Source organism: Moschus berezovskii, chromosome 12, assembly GCF_049115385.1.
Source record: "Moschus berezovskii isolate FMDL1 chromosome 12, NW_MosBer_1.0, whole genome shotgun sequence".
In the NCBI taxonomy this organism is placed as follows: Eukaryota; Metazoa; Chordata; class Mammalia; order Artiodactyla; family Moschidae; genus Moschus; species Moschus berezovskii.
Genome location: NC_142471.1, coordinates 87,352,826 through 87,368,773, shown reverse-complemented (window position 1 = coordinate 87,368,773; position 15,948 = coordinate 87,352,826). Strand labels below are relative to the sequence as shown.

Sequence of the window (15,948 nt, the reverse complement as noted above, 5' to 3'; positions counted from 1 at the left end):
CCTTGTCCACATCTCGGGAAGCTAAGATACTGGGGAGCCTTGCACAGCCCTTCCCAGATCAGATGCTCTTGAGGGTTTTGAAAGGGGCTCTGTTGGGAGGTGGATTTCCCCAGGGGCTCAGTGGTCAAGAATCTGCCTGCAGTGTAGGGGACACTGGAGACTCAGGTGCAATCCCTGGGTTGGGAAGATTCCCCTGGAGGAGGAAATGGTAACCCACTTACAGTATTCTTGGTGGGAAGTCCCATGGACAGAGGAGCCTTGTGGGCTACAGTCTGTGGGGTCCCAAAGAGTTGGACACAACTGAGCGACTGAGCACTCGCTCATGTGGGGAGGTAGAGACTCTTCAAAGTTTGTTTGTTTTCTTGAAGGCTTCACCTCCATGCAAATAGGCAGCTCAGGGTTGGGGAGAAAGGTTAACCACGGTGGCGCCTATCTTAATTTGGAATTTCCTGAATGAATGTGGTTTCAGTCCTCCAGCCCAGGATCCCCCTAGAGACTTTTCTCCACAAATCACCGGAGAAAAGTGATCCCTGTTGCTTGTCTGGCCTCCCTGGGTCCTCTGGGGGCCCAGCCAGCTGGGGATGGGCCCTGCCTACTGCAGAGGCTCCCCGCCCCCTCTGACTTTATGGGGACCTCTCCCAGGGGTCCTTCTGATCCAGCTGCTCGCGGGAGACCCTGCGGGCTGTGAATCTGTGCCGTTGCCCAAATGCAGTTGCTTCTCTGGCCGGGCCTGAACTTGCAGGGCCAGGGTTGCCAGATCAAACCCATGCAAATGAGGAGGCCCATCTGTTTCCCTGTATCCAGATGCTGTCCCTTCATTTGCAAATGGCTGGGATGCTGCTGGGGGAGGGAACCCATCTGAGGACACATCTGCAGGCTCCGAACCGGTGTTGAAACTGGGGTCCTGCTGAGAGAAGAAAGAACAAGCCCTTTAAGTAAACTTGCTGAACAATACCCCAAAAGGTCCCGAGTTACAGATGCAGGAGGCAGTCTTGCCCTCTGGGAAGAACTCTTCACCTTCCCTTCCCCCTTGCCTTCCTCCCACCCCCATTTGTCACTGGGGTCACTTTCAAAGTATTCATGTATTCAGAATGTACTCACTGAGGGAGGGGCTGGGGAAAATGTCACATTTGGACACTGATCTGACTATTAAGGGAGTTCCTGGTGGCTCAGATGGTAAAGAATCTGCCTGCAATGCAGGAGACTGGAGTTCGATCCCTGGGTCAGGAAGATTCCCTGGAGAAGGGAATGGCAACCCACTCCAGTACTCTTGCCTGGGAAATTCCATGGACAGAAGAGCCTGGCGGGCTACGTCTATTGGGTCACAAAGAGTGGGACATGACTGAAGGAACTAACAATTACACTTTAAGGGACTTGGAGGGCAAATGTATCCACTTGAACTGGCACTGGTTATCCACTTTATGTTAGTAACGGGCCCTGTGAGCCACAGGTAATGCTAAGGTGGAAAGCTGGCCAACTGCCCCTGAAAACTTGTTTCTGGAATGTAGTCAGATTGCTGGCTTTGGAGCTTGCTCTCTGGAATGCTGGCCAATTACCCTGCTCGCTGGAACCCAGGGCCTCAGGCATTCAGCATTTTTTTGTGGCCCGCCATGGGGTTGCCATTAGTCATCCTTGAGTCGAGCTGGGATCCTCTTTCTTAGGGAGTTCTGTGGGGGTTACTGTGCCCCCCCATACAAGTATCTCAGATTTGTTGCATGAGTGAATAGTAAATGGCATTTTCATAAGCCACAGGCCTCTTCCTTTACGAAAGGAATCAAACGGGTGTTGTACACGGCTGTTGATAATGGTGACTCTTACAGGATTCTTGAATGTTTAGGAACATTCCAGAAATCCCTGCTTCAGTAACTTATATGCATATGATGTGGTAGATTTGTTCTTTTAAAGAAAACTCTGTTTTAAAGTCAGACAAATGCAAATTGAGGTTCCCTCGTGATTTTTGTTGTTGTTCAGTTGCTCAATTGTGTCCAACTCTTTTCGACCCCATGGACTTCAGCACGCCAGGCTTCCCTGTCCTTCACCATCTTCCAGAGCTTGCTCAAACTCATGTCCAGTGAGTCAGTGATGCCATCCAACCATCTCATCTTCTGTTGTCCCCTTCTCCTCCTGCCTTCAATCCCACATGATTGGAAGAATATTAATAAAATCTGCTGATCAGTCATATCAAGCTATAGCCCACAAACAAGAGCCTGGCCAGTGCTTGAGGGTGGGCAGGGAACCTCTGCTGGGGTGGGGGGCTTCTCTCAGATGTACCCCCACTTGCCAAAGGCCTTCCCAAGCAGTCTCTGGTTTTGTCCATGGTGACCGTGACCCAGCCCAGAGGTAGCCGGTTCTACTAAGCAGGACTCTGAGGCTCAGAGATGTGAAGGGGCTGTCCAAGTGGACCGGGTTCATCACTGCTACAGCAGGTCTCCAGCTTGTCCTGGGATCCTGGAGCTGGGCTTCTCATGAGACGGCCCTTGGACCAGGAACATCAGCATTACCTGGGAACTTGCAAGAAATCCAGAATCTCAGACTCTACCTCAAGTCTCCTGGCCTAGGAACTTTGAAAGTGGGGCCCTGGAAGCTATGTCTGGATGGTGTTTATGCAAAGTCTTTATGCAGAGTGCCCGCCCAAAGCTCTCACCTGGAATGGGTGGGTGGGTGGAGACAGACTGTATTCTGTGGGAATATACTAGATGGAGAAACAGAGACCTGCTGAATTGGAGATGGTAGCCATGCTGTCTGACTTAATGGGAATCAGGAGTTTTCACAGATGAGATATTTGAGCTGGGCTTTGAAGGCTAAATAGGAGTTTTCCATGCAGGGTATTGGAACTGGGGTTGTAGGTAGAGGGAACAGTGCCCATGTGAACAGACAAACGTAAGCTGTGAAGCATCTAGGACCAGGAGCAACCAAGGCCTTAGCCTGGGTGATGTTCTTTGGGTTTTATTTTGTCAAAGTGTGGAGTGGTCTGTGCCCCCTGCCTTTTTTTTTTTTTTTTTAAAGTAGAGGTAAGATTTGCTTTTCAAAAGATTGCTCTAGTGGCTCATGATGAACATAGGGCCACCCACAGATGACAGGTTGGGGGGCACTGCAGAGATCTTTCAGAGAGATGGCAGAGGTCTGCAACAGTGGGCCCTTGGGAGTGACATCCGCCCTTGCTTTCTTTCCAGAGCTGTAAGTCGGGGCACAGCTCTGCAGAGGCAGAGTGACTAGGGGGAATAGCTTTGAGGATGAGAGGTGAGAGGGAGAATGGGGCTTTAGGGCAGACGTGGGGCTTGCGTTGATGTCACGTGGAGACTCTATTCAGCAAGAAGCCAGCAGAGGAGGACCAGGTGGAAGGTCACCTGCCTGTTTTGGAGAGGACCTTGGTTGGCATCCAGGTAATGTGTTCCCTCGGGCAGGTGGAAATATGAACCTGCAAGCAGGGACTTGAGGGGCACTGACGTGTGGGGGTGGGGACAGCTGCAGAGATGGTGATCAGAAAGTAGGCAAAGGGCCCAGAGGAGCCAGGGATGGAATTCAGAGCATATCCCCAGGTATGGAGGTAGAGAGGGACGTCCAGAAGGGCAGGAAATCCTCAGTGAGTGTTCCTGTTCTCGAGAACATGTGTGCACACACAGACTCACACAGGCCAATAGAAAGCAGACTGTCGCTGGAGATAAATACGCACTAAGTTGTGTGTTAGGGACTCTCTTTCTGTCGTCCCCACCCTTCCAGGTTGGGGTGATCTGGTTTAGGGGGTGTTTCCTCCTTTCAGGGTTAGCCAACTGCAGCAAAGGAATCAGGACTTCAATGGCAAGGTCTTCCCCACAGCTGGTGCCTCTGAGTTCTCGCTGAGCGCTGGCCACTGTGCATGGAGATTTCCACACACGCTCTCGTGGTCATTCCTGGCCTGCAGGATCAGAACACTGAAGTGATGAGAAACCCGAGGGCCCTGTCCCGGGTCACACGATTTTCTAAGTGGCAGAGCTGAGATTCAAGCCTGTTCTAAGTCTGGTTTTTTTAACATCCCGGCCCATCCTCGCCTTTTCTGAAGAGTCACCAGGGAAGGGACAGAAGTGAGACCTAATGCTTGGGCTCAGGAACAGCTCCGGGAGCTGGAGGAGCATTGGATGAGGAAGGTGGCCCCCCACTTCGTACAGGGAAGAGGGCTGCCTGGGGCCAAGGGCTGTCACCAGGACTCAGGGAGGAACGTGTTTTTTGGGGGATGCAGGGGTTCGGTTTTCAGGACCGGAGATGATGTGTGTTCATTTTACAGGTGAAGCTTCGGCAAGGCCACCCTTGACCTTAAAGAAGGGGCCGACCAGGCTCGGGCCAAGCCCCTTCGTTCCTTCATCCCTGTACCTCCTCATCAGTTCCCCTCCCGCTCCCCTCGCCCCCTTCCTGCTTGCGGTGATACAAGTACAAAACCTTCCACTGAGAAAACAGGAAGATTTTCCAGTGGTCTCGGTCAGTCGGCAGGGCCAGCTTTGTGATGATGTGGTTTTCCCTGGAACAGCATGCCCGAGGAAGCCCAGGTTTTGAGAAGGGCCAGCCCCTCTGCTCTGTCTGGCAGGCGTGTCTCCAGAAGTCAGGAGGCTTGGGGCCTGGATGGCCAGGTGACCGAGCACGTAGGCTCCCTGTCCGTCCGACCTGGGCTGGGGGAGCCACTCCAACATGACACAGCGCCCATTTCGGCTTCCTGGGCACTAGATCATCTAATGGCTTATCTTTCTGGGAAGTGGTTTTTGAAGAGAGGGCTCAAGTTTGAAGTTTTTGCACAACCAAAGCTGCCAATATCTGGGGACCTTCTGCAGATGGTTCTGTTTTGATACTCACCTCCTGGTGGTCCAGTGGGGACCTCCTGAATGTTTTTTTTGCTCTAATGTTTGATGCACATATTGTGTCTGGGAGAAAAAATATCTTTTTGTGTTGTTCTTTCTTCCTATTGGAGAGCACTATAATGAATTGTGTAAAACATTGGATCAAGGGATGCTGACAAATTAGGGAGTGGATATTTCTACATTTTGGGTCTAAATATTAGGTGATAATGGTGACTCTTAAATTATGCTTTTTTAAGGCACTTGGACTATTTATGCATTTATTTTCTCATAGGCAGCAACAAATATCCTCTTTTCAGACTCAGAGTGCTGTTTGCCCTGTTTCTCAAAGAGAGACCTAAATTATAGGAGGGGTGTGCCTAAATATATAATTTTTAATGGTTACCATATTGGAAGCATTAGACATCATCCCGTCTGATCAGGGGGAATGCGAGCCAGGCTAGAGTTTCTGGAACAGCCAAGCTTCTGTGGCAGAGGCAACTATTTATTAGTGGTCATCCTGGCCCCCATGATACCCACAGGGAGAGTGTTAGGTCCTGACGTGAGCTTAGAAGACACCCCGACCACGGGCTGGAAAGAGGAGACTGTAGTCTGTTTACTTCTCCCATGTTCCAGGGCTTTGAATTCCTTGAGGCCCCCATTCTTATGCTGGCAGTATTTCTTGAGGTGGAGAACTTTCATCTTTATATTGTGCGGAGTATTTGTGTCTCCCTTCCCACCCCGAAGGAACAAGTAGTACCCAGGCCTTATAAGGCCTCCGTTTGATGTCCAGATTTTGTCTTCTGCAAGCCCGTTCTTGTAAAGGCGAAGCTTCGAGGCTGTCTGAGCTGAAAACAGCCAGCTCTGCTGCTGCTCTCTGGCCTTCTGCAGGGCCCCCGTGCTGGGGAACACAAGGGTGGTCGTTTCTGACTCCATGAGGGGGATCCCGGGACCTTTAGATCTTTCTGAAGCTAACTTTGGATGCCACCTAGATGGAAGCTGTGCCATAGAAAAGTGGGGGCTAAGCTCTTCCAAAGTCCCTGAGCTCTAAGACACCATGGGTCCCTGAAAAGTGATGCCAGGTGTCTGTCTGTCTGGACCCCGTCCAGCTGGTAAAAAGCACTTTGGCAGTGCTGCGTATGTGAGGCGGTTCTGTATTCCATTCCTATGGACAGAACGCGGGGTATCGGTGATTTCAAACTTCTTGCCAGGACTGGGGTGTGGCCGCTGCAGGCCATCGTGAAGACCAGAGGGCGAGTCCGGAGCAAACACTTGCCTGCTGTGTGCCCCATGGACTGCCATGTCGCAGTGGCACATGCAGCTCCATCCTGGGCGTCTCTTCTGTCAAGAGAGTGGCAGCCCCACTGCGCTGATGCTTGTTCCTCTCGTGCAAGGTGGCAGAAGGTCTGGAGGGCATCAGGGAACCAAGGCTGGGTTACTGTTCTTGCCCCAAACGCGGGTGTTGTAGCTCCCAGGGGAGCCCCTGCTGCCCATACCCGCTTGTAGGACATCCCTTCCTCTCTCCCTTCCCTCCTTGTCTCGCAGAGGGATCTGTTCAGGCGTTTCTGTTTCTTTCTCCCCTTTGAGAAATGTGTTAAGGGTTTGGATGCCTCTGACTTTCTGAGATGGAGAGACCTCTTGGGGGACCCCTCTGCCCGCCCCACATCCTTGAAGCTGGAGTTTCCCTTCTTAGCCGTGATCATCCTGACCTTTGAAAAGACACCGGTCCCAAGGGAACCCCAGAAAAGGGTGCATTTGTGCAGTGTGACGTGGTTTGCTGTCCCTGTGGCATACGCCGCCCTTTTCTTCCTTAACAGTTTGAACCTGTCATCCATTCTGCGTGAAGTGATTGGACAGGGCAAGATGCGGGTTTCCCATCTGTTCCCTGTTTGCATTTGGGCGCCATTTCAAAAACCACACGGGAAAAGTTTATAGGCAAACATTATAAAAAGTGACAGTCTGAAGTGCTGCTATGGCTGGTTTGGCAGCGTCAAGTGTTACCTGAAATAGCTCCCCGTTCCAAACGCGCTTGCTGCTTCAATTGTCTCAAGACGGCCTCCTGATGACACCGGGGAAGAATTCAGCCGGGCGAAGAATTCAGCAGTGAAGTCCCAGAAACCACAGCCTGTTCTGCTTTTTGGAAGACTTCCCCGCCCCTCCCTGGTCTCTGGTCACCTCCAGCAAGGACTCCTGTCCCCATGTGGATTTCCTGAGAGGAAGAGCTGGTGACGTCAGCGTGACGTCAGACCTCTGCCCTGTTTGACGTCACACCTCTTCTCTTTGCAGTCAGCCTCCCCTCCGTTCTAAATTCCAGTAGCTCCTGTAGATCAGGGCTCTGGAGTTTCTTAGGGGCGGGAAGGAGATGGAGCTCCAGCAGGAATCCCACGCTGACCATAAGCCGGGGCAGCTGTTATCCACCCTGTTCACTTTTTGCCAAGCTGTAATGGTGCCCGTCTCTCTCATTTTTTCATATCAGATTAGTCCATTTATTGGAAAGCAGCTGCATGATAAGATGCCACTGGCACTTCTCAAGTGTTTGAAACTCATGGGGAGAAAGTTCAGATGATGCAACCTGAGATGCACACAACTGAGCTGTCCCCGCTGGGCGTGCGCTCAGCAAGTAGGAACCAGTGCCTCTTCATCCTCCCAGAAAGTAAACTCGGTGCCTTGTTTGTTGGCGCTTTTAGCTACGGTGACGAACCCGCACTGGTGTTGTGTGTCCCAGCCTTGTCGCTTCATTGTGGATTGTCGTTCATATTACGAAAGGTGTGAAGAGACATTTTCTGTCTATGGAAGCTTCTGAAAGAGCACTTGCTGTATAGCAAAGTGGCTTCTGGAACCTTCTCCCATTGTGTTTTGGTGAGAACAAAGAAGGGAAGTGTTGGACTGTGTGCTCCCTGTGATTTCTCCCCTCCTTTGTGTGAAAGAGTAAAAGGTATGCTCCATCACCAGAAAAAAACAAACGCAGGAACTGGTAATATTGCTGTAAAAGGTATCATTTAAATCTCCCAGGGAATACTCTGCCTGTGTCAACCGTCCTGTTTTATAGAGCAGGTGGTGTGGCTTGGCGATGTGACACTGGAAGGTGGTCATCAAAGGCAGAGGGGTTGGTAGGATCCCGATGCAGCATTGCTGCTCTGGGGGGATCTGGTCCACTGTCCCCTCTGAACAAGAGGAGGGCAGTACCACTGTGGTGGTGTCTGCGGAGCACTTGGGAGCACCTGATGGGGAGTCATCTGGAGATGGCAGCCCCAGAAGGGAAGCCAAGCCCCAGGGGCCACGTGGGAGGGGCAGGGAGAGAACTGCCTCCACTGAGCCAGCCTGGGTCCCTGCTAAGTATCTGTGTTCTTGGCATCTTGGCCTGGGATGGCTTTGACACAGGATCATGCAAACTGGGCCATGGGAGCTATTGAGTGGCCTGGGAGGGGCTGGGTGTGTCATTCCACCCCTCCCCACCGTAGACCCCACTCGCCCGCCCTCCCTGACTCTTTAACACCTTCTTTCCTCTTCCGCTCTTTCTGGTTATCCACCCATCCTCCCTAAAATGTGTCCTCCTAGATTATGTGGGAGTATCACAGGATTCTGCTGGGGTTCCCCAAAGATGCCCCAGACCCTCAGATGAGCCTGCTATGAAATAGTCAGCTGGGGAGGGAGGAGCACACACTTTCTGAATTCCCCATGGGAGTAGTTAATGGTTTCAGACCTTGAAGGTGGATGGCCTTGTTTTATGAATGAACATCCTCACCCTATTGATGTATTTTGGGGAATTATTTTACTATCCTTGAAGCTGATCGTCTCATTGGAAAGATGGGTGATAGTTTTCACCTGGTTTTCTTGGAAATTAAAAACACTGTTAGTATCTCAAGTCACCTTATCAGTCCTTGTGAGCTGGGAGCCCATCATTAGTAACATCATTTTATATACATGGGATATAGCTCTGTTGGTAAAGAATCCACCTGCAATGCAGGAGACCCTGGTTCAATTCCTGGGTTGGGAAGATCTGCTGGAGAAGGGATAGGCTATCCTCTCCAGAATTCTTGGGCTGCCCTGGTGGCTTAGCTGGTAAAGAATCTGTCCGCAATGAGGGAGACGTGGGATCGATCCCTGGGTTGGGAAGATCCCCTGGAGAAGGGAAAGGCTACCCACTCCAGTGTTCTGGCCTGGAGAATTCCATGGACTACAGTTCATGGGGTCACAAAGATTTGGACACGACTGGACGACTTTCACTTTCATAAATCCATGCAGTCTCTTGATTATCCTCTGCAAAGAGTGGTGCTTGTGATCTTGGTAGAGTCTTCAGCCTTGAAGAGTGACAGCGATGGTGACTGGCCCCATAAGTTATAGTTGGAAGATCAGGTTCATATTGGATGGCTCACTGGAGTCTCATAATGCTCTGTGTGGGGGCATTCATGAGCTTAGTTAAGCAGCAGCAGAGTGCACTTGGCACTCAGGGTGGCATCATTTTCTCATGCAAGTTGTTGTTCAGTTTCTAAGTCATGTCCACTCTTTGCAACCCCATGGACTGTAGCATGCCAGACTCCTCTGTCCTCCCCCAGCACTCCTTCACTGGCATCTCCTGTGTGTCTGGCCTGAACAGGATGCGGTCCTCCTCCTGCAGCAGCAGGTAGTGATGTCTTTTTGGTGATATTGGTCGAGCATCGTAGATACCCTAGGTTTCAGCAAGGCTTTGTGGTTTGCCTGTTTCAGATGAAGGAGAGGGTTCTTAGTGAAAATGCTTTTCTTTGAGAAATCATAATTCTCCCTTTTGTCTGGAGAGAGATTTTTCTCTGCATCATAACTGTAAGAGTCTTGCCTTTTTTTTTTTCTCCTTAGAAAACAAAAAACTGTCTTAGAGTCTTCCAGTAGTTACATGACTTTCCCTTTTCCGAGGGCCAGGGGGACAGAACTGAGCAGAATGGGCCACATGGGTCCCAGGCTCTCCTTTAAGGGAGGGAAGAGTTGCTGCTCTGTCCAGCACGTTTCCTTGCTTGATCATCTCTTGATGACCAGTTCTGGCTCAGAGGAAAGCAAATTCCACAACATTCTTGGTGACATGCTGATCATGCAATGTTGGTCCTAGTAAATAGTGATCATTTTATAACTCAGGCTGCTGCTGCTGCTAAGTCACTTCAGTCGTGTCCAACTCTGCGTGACCCCATAGACGGCAGCCCACCAGGCTCCCCCGTCCCTGGGATTCTCCAGGCAATAACACTGGAGTGGGTTGCCATTTCCTTCTCCAATGTGTGAAAGTGAACTCAGGCTGAGGCAGTGTCAATTCATACTAACATTGTGGGTGCTGTTTCTGTAATCAGTTGCGGGAGACCCGGGACTCAAATGACATCTGATCCTGGCTTTGACCAGCTGTAAAAGGGGGTGGGCCACGTGGCCTTGAGAGGCTTGTCAATTGCAACGTTGTGTGGCCCTGACTTTAGGATGCAGGAAGTGAGAGAGAGTCTGAGATTTGGGGCCAGACGGACTTCTCTGTTCTCCTCCTCTTCCCTGCATTTCTCTTCCCATACCTTATCTGCTCAGGATCCAGAGTTCAGTACATTTTTATTAGTCACTGAATTTAGCAGCATTATGACTTAAACTGCCTTGGGAGGACCCGTCTAAGGACCTTCCAACCAAGTTCATAGCAGTATTTTTTAAGCATCATTTTGCCCTTCCTTTCTCTCTATAGAAGCTTTCTCTGGCGATCCTATACAACAGAAGCTGGCAAATTTTCTGTAAAGGGCAAGACTGTTAATATTTTAGGCTCCGCAGGTCACCAGGTCTCTGTTTCAACCACAGGTCTGTCAACTGTCATATCACAGCAGCCCTGGACATTATGTAAGCGATGAGCATGGCTGTGCACCTGTACAACTTTGTTTACAAAAGCAGGCCATGGGCTGGGTTTGGCCCCAGGGGCTGTGTGGTTTGCCAGCTCCTGTTCTGGAGTCCAGAGCCTGCCTCTCTGGATGTGTCCCTGCTGCTGCTGCTGCTGCTGCTAAGTCGCTTCAGTCGTGTCCGACTCTGTGCGACCCCATAGATGGCAGCCCACCAGGCTCCCCCGTCCCTGGGATTCTCTAGGCAAGAACACTGGAGTGGGTTGCCATTTCCTTCTCCAATGCGTGAAAGTGAAAAGTGAAAGGGAAGTCACTCAGCCATGTCAGACTCTTAGCGACCCCATGGACTGCAGTCTACCAGGCTCCTCCATCCATGGCATTTTCCAGGCAAGAGTACTGGAGTGGGGTGCCATTGCCTTCTCCGGATGTGCCCCTAGCATGCTGTATTTCTTTCTCCTAACACTCGGGACCATTCCACAGACTTTATAGTGTTGTAGATTTTATATTTGTTATGTCACCCCGCTGTAATTAATCACCCACAAGTGCAGGGAGTATCTTTGTTTCTGTTTGCTTCTTGAGCATCCAGGATAAAAGTGTGTGGCACATAGTAGGTGTTCAGTAAAATAATTGTTGACTGTGAAGAAACAGCATTTGAGATGTAACCTGCTTGTCAGTTGGGGCTTTCTGCCCTTGTTTTGGGGTGTGAGTTTTTCCAGGTTAAATATGACTTCTGTTTTCTTCCTTTTGCTGTGATTACCCCTTTATGATCCTATCCCGTTCAGTGTCTGGGCCCTTCCTGGTGTGGTTGCCTTGGGGGGTGCCCCTCTGGGGAGCCCTGGCCCTCCACAGTGGGTGGTGGTCGGGGTGGGGGGGGGCATGGATTTCTAGAACCTGATGCGTGTGGCCCTCGCCCGTCCTTGGACCCTGGCGCTGAAACATGAAGTAACTGTATTTCAGTCTTATATGGGACCCTTGTCCAGACCACACTTAAGAACAAAACAATTGCCTTGTGATGCTGCCCAGATTCGGAGCCTTCCCAGAGCTGGGAAGCTTTGTGCTTTCTGGGCCTGGGACTCCGGGTACCATTCATAGTGCTCTCTGTGAAGGATGAAAGCCAATTCATGGACTCTTGCAGGTCCCAGCCGGCGGCTCTGGCTGTTCTCCTTAAAGACACGTGGTTCCTTCTGTCTGTTGGCAGAGGCTGGGTCCTCCCGGGCCTGTTTTGCCCTGCATGTTTGTGGACCGTGTGTATGCTCAGTCATGTCTGACTCTTTGTGGCCCCATGGACTGTAGCCCAGCAGGCTCCTCTGTTCGTGGGATTCTCCAGGCAAGAATACTGGAGGGGGTTGCCATGCCCTCCTCCAGGGCATCTTCCCAACCAGACGCACGTCTCCTGTGTGTCTCCAGCACTGCAGGTGGATTCTTTACCTCTTGAGTCACTGGGACCGTTATCCAATTTGTAACAATCACCTTCCATATGCCTGCCTGGGGCAGGGGAGGGGCTCACAAAGAACCAGAGACATCAGCCCTCCCTCTAGCATCTTGGGCATCTCCTCAGGGGATGGGGACAAGTCTATCAGGAATGTGGCCGATCCCCAGGAGCTGATGAAGAGGGGAAACCCACTTCGCTCTGGGCTGGGGTGGCTGGTGGCAGGCTCTCATCCAGGAGAGCGTGCATGATCGGGGGTCATGAAAGATGGGCGGGGTTCAGTGGAGAGGCAAGGGAGAAAGGAAAAGCTCTAAAGGAGACAAGGAGGAAGAAGGCTGAGGAGACTGGAACCCGGACTGTGTGGTGGGGGCTGGGGAGCAGGGAGGAGTCCAGCTCTCCAGATGGAGCACCAGGCCTGCAGCACTCTGCACCTTCCTTTGGATTCATTTGAGTGTGATTTAAGATCCATTTAAGTGGACTTCCCTGGTGGTTCAGACAGTAAAGAGTCTGCCCACAATGTGGGAGACCTGGGTTCGATCCCTGGGTTGGGAAGATCCCCTGGATGAAGGAAATGGCAGCCCACTCCAGTATTCGTGCCTGGGAAATCCCATGGATGGAGGAGCCTGGTGGGCTACAGTCCTTGGGGTCACAAAGAGTCGGACACAACTGAGAGGCTACCATACACAAGTGCGATGGGGCCCGCCTCTCAGCTCCCTGGAGCGTGTTTTCTCTTTTGGGTTTGGATGTGAAAGGCCTCCAGGCTTTTATCATTTTAAGGGAAACAGTGTGTCCCAACTCAGCCAACACAGAAGTAAGTTTCCCAGACCAGCAGTTTTCTGATCTGAGCCTGAGAAACTGAGGCATTTCTTTTTAAGAAGCTCAGATTTGTGATAATAGGGGAAGTCAGCAGACACAAATAGGGAGAGGTGTGTGTGAGTGTGTGTGTACACAGTCAGGGCAGTCATGTGGAATGAAACCATTTGTGAAACACACATTTTTACAAATTCAAAATGCCACAATGCTAGACTTCTCTGGTGTTGGTGGTAAGCAGGCTTTGGATCAACAATCGACTTTAAACTTGTACAGTGTCCTTGCCAGTTGGGTTTTGGGTTTGTGTTGAATGCTGTAAGGTTTGTTGGAGACTCGGTGGGGCAGCTTTCGTTGGGTGCTTCCTCCGGTTGGTTTCAGACACTCCTCTACTCCTTGGTGAGGGCAGCTTTCTGGGGCCCAAGGAGAGGCAGACAGACACCCCGGGGCCATTTGCAAAGAGAGAAAAAAGCCGTGAACTGCCTCTCCTGGGAGTCAAGGGGCCTCCGCTGACCTGTGTTGGACGTTCTCTCCTTTTCCTCTTTTCCCATCTGTCTCCATCTTCTCTCTCCTGCCTTTCTGCAGAGCCACCAACCAAATACCAAATCTCCCAACCAGAAGTTTACGTGGCTGCGCCCCGGGAGTCGCTAGAGTTGCGCTGCCTGTTGCGAGATGCCGCCATGATCAGTTGGACTAAGGATGGGGTACACTTGGGGCCCAACAATAGGACAGTGCTTATTGGGGAGTATTTGCAGATAAAAGGTGCCACGCCTAGAGACTCCGGCCTCTATGCTTGTACTGCTGCTAGGAGTGTAGACAGTGAGACTGTCTACTTCATGGTCAATGTCACAGGTGAGTCAGCCTGCCAGCCCTCCGCTTTCTTTTCCCCGTAGTTGTTTTTCTGGGTAAAGTGTTATCAGACCAGTGAAATCCACGGTGGGGTCTGCTAGTTGGATGCTGGGCACAGAGCTTCACAGTTGGTGATTGATCTGTTTTTGAAGTTCTTCTGTGGGACCTGGTATATGAGAGAGGCTGGTCGTTAAGAATAATGGGGTTCTCATGTGCAACGTTAGATTTTTAAGACCGCACACTTTCCTATAAGTAAAAAACACATCTTTTTTCTTTTTTTTTAAACTCCTGTACCACTGGCATCCTTGGCGTTTAGAACATAGGACTGAAATTTGGATGCCAAAGATTTCTGCTTCCTTTTGTTAAAATTTGAGTTTCTCTCCTTGACTTTTCTTCCACGTGGCAAGGGGGCACTGCCCAGGTCCCCTTTCGCGGCTGAGTTTAGAATTCTGCTTTCACATTATTAGTAAACAGTCAGAAGACCACAGGGTTAAGTTTTTCTAGGGACTAATTCCTTTCTTGAAGGAGACCCTGAGTGCTGAAAGATTGCGTTGGAAAGAATCTTCAGCTATTACACAATCAGTAAATTTGTTGGGGACTTGAATACCATTTGAAGCTTAAAATCCCGTTTCAGTATATCCCATTTTATAGCATGTTTAAATAATGTGAAAGCAGAACACGTGAAGAATCATAATATAGACCAACTGTCATCACGGAGAGAAAATTTAAGCCATTAAAACCATCTTAACTAAACACGATCTCAGACTTTTTTTTGCCTGGGTTCCTGGGTTGTTGAATTCCCTTTCCAGAAGGACTGAGTTGTAGATGATTGCAACCTTTTGCTTTGCAAAAGCACAACCATGGCTGTGTTCTTTTGAATACAGATGCCATCTCATCCGGAGATGATGAGGACGACGCAGATGGCTCGGAGGATTTTGTCAGTGAGAACAGTAACAGCAAGAGTAAGTAATTGCCGTCTCCGAACGTCCCCGAGAGAGGAGAGCTCGGTGGGAAGTCCTGACTCGTAGCTGTCTCCCTGGCGACTCCTCAGGATGCTGTTGACTGCAGTCCCCACTTCTCCACTGTGTCTGCTCTTCCTGACTTTCAAATCTGAGAATAAAGCAGTGTTACTGTATACCCTTCTGCACTGTTTGTCCTTTCTTATTGTGTCAGTAGCCACTTTCTTTTGAAAGCACTCATGACTTTTCTTTCCTTGGTTTCTTTTTCCCTCTGGTTCCTCGCTATCTGGAGATGTAAAGCCAGCAGAATCATATGACATCCTGTCTTCTTTCTGTCTATGTTGCTTGGCCTGACCCAGTGGTTCTCCACTTGGGGGGAATTCTCCTCCTTCCCCCTCCCCTGGGGCACACGGGGCAATATTTGGTTGTCTCACCGAAGGAATAGGGTGATGCCAGTGGCATCAGAGAGGCCAGGGGTGCTGCTCATAAACATCTTTTCAATATACAGGACAGCCCGGTAACAAAGAATTTCTTCTCCAGAATGTCGATAGTGCAGAGGTTGCAAAATCTTGGCCTTCTAAGATATTGCTTGCTGAGTGGAAATAAGGGAAGTGTGCCTTATATTGCCAATAGCAAAGGGGGGCACCAAATGCTGTTTGCGTGTTTAAGGACAGTCAGAGCACTGCCTTAACTGACGCTAGGAAGCCTTTACTTGGTGAGTGAGAATGTGGGCCTCTCAGAGCTGGGCAGCCTCGGTTCAAATCTTGCTCCAACATTGCTCAATTGGGCAAGTAATTTAACTTCCATGCCTCAGTTTCTTCATCTGTAAAATAGGAATAATAACAATATCTTTGGGCTGTTATGAAGATTAGTGAGTGCATATTTGTACACTGCTCAGAAAAACATTTGTGAGTGTTTATTCAATAAAGATTAAATACAGCAAGTTGTATTTTCTAGTAACATGACTGGAATATTTCCAAAGTGACCTTACGTTGGTCGTTGGCATTCTTGGATGTTATAGTCTTCATTTTCTCAAAGGGATATTAGTCAGTTTAGTAAATTTAAACAAGACCCAAATAATGGGACAATTAGTTATCAAAATAGACCCAGGGCTTTTTCAAGGAAGGAGAGACAATCAATGTTGTTCAGCACCTGGGATAGTGTTTTGCTTTAGTTGGGGAACTGGATTTGTCTCTGACTCTCCTAGCAGCATAGGCAAAAATGGAAATATTTTGGCTTATATTAGTTTTCACTCTCTGACAAGAGAAAGCTTGCAG

General features: G+C 50.0%; 1 protein-coding gene across 8 annotated transcripts in view; it reads left to right on the top strand.

Annotated features, from left to right (window-relative positions):
* FGFR2 (fibroblast growth factor receptor 2) overlaps positions 1-15,948 on the top strand; it is a 104,163-nt gene that overhangs the window by 15,235 nt on the left and 72,980 nt on the right. For 4 of the 8 annotated variants that reach the window (XM_088842383.1, XM_055424508.2, XM_055424507.2 and 1 more), the window contains exons 3-4: positions 13,449-13,715; positions 14,597-14,674. The exons of 2 other annotated variants lie outside the window; for them this stretch is intronic. In XM_088842383.1, coding sequence (XP_088698509.1) covers positions 13,449-13,715; positions 14,597-14,674 — 345 coding nt within the window. The remainder of the gene's footprint in view (positions 1-13,448; positions 13,716-14,596; positions 14,675-15,948) is intronic. 2 more of the 8 variants (XM_088842382.1, XM_088842381.1) reach the window with 1 other exon arrangement.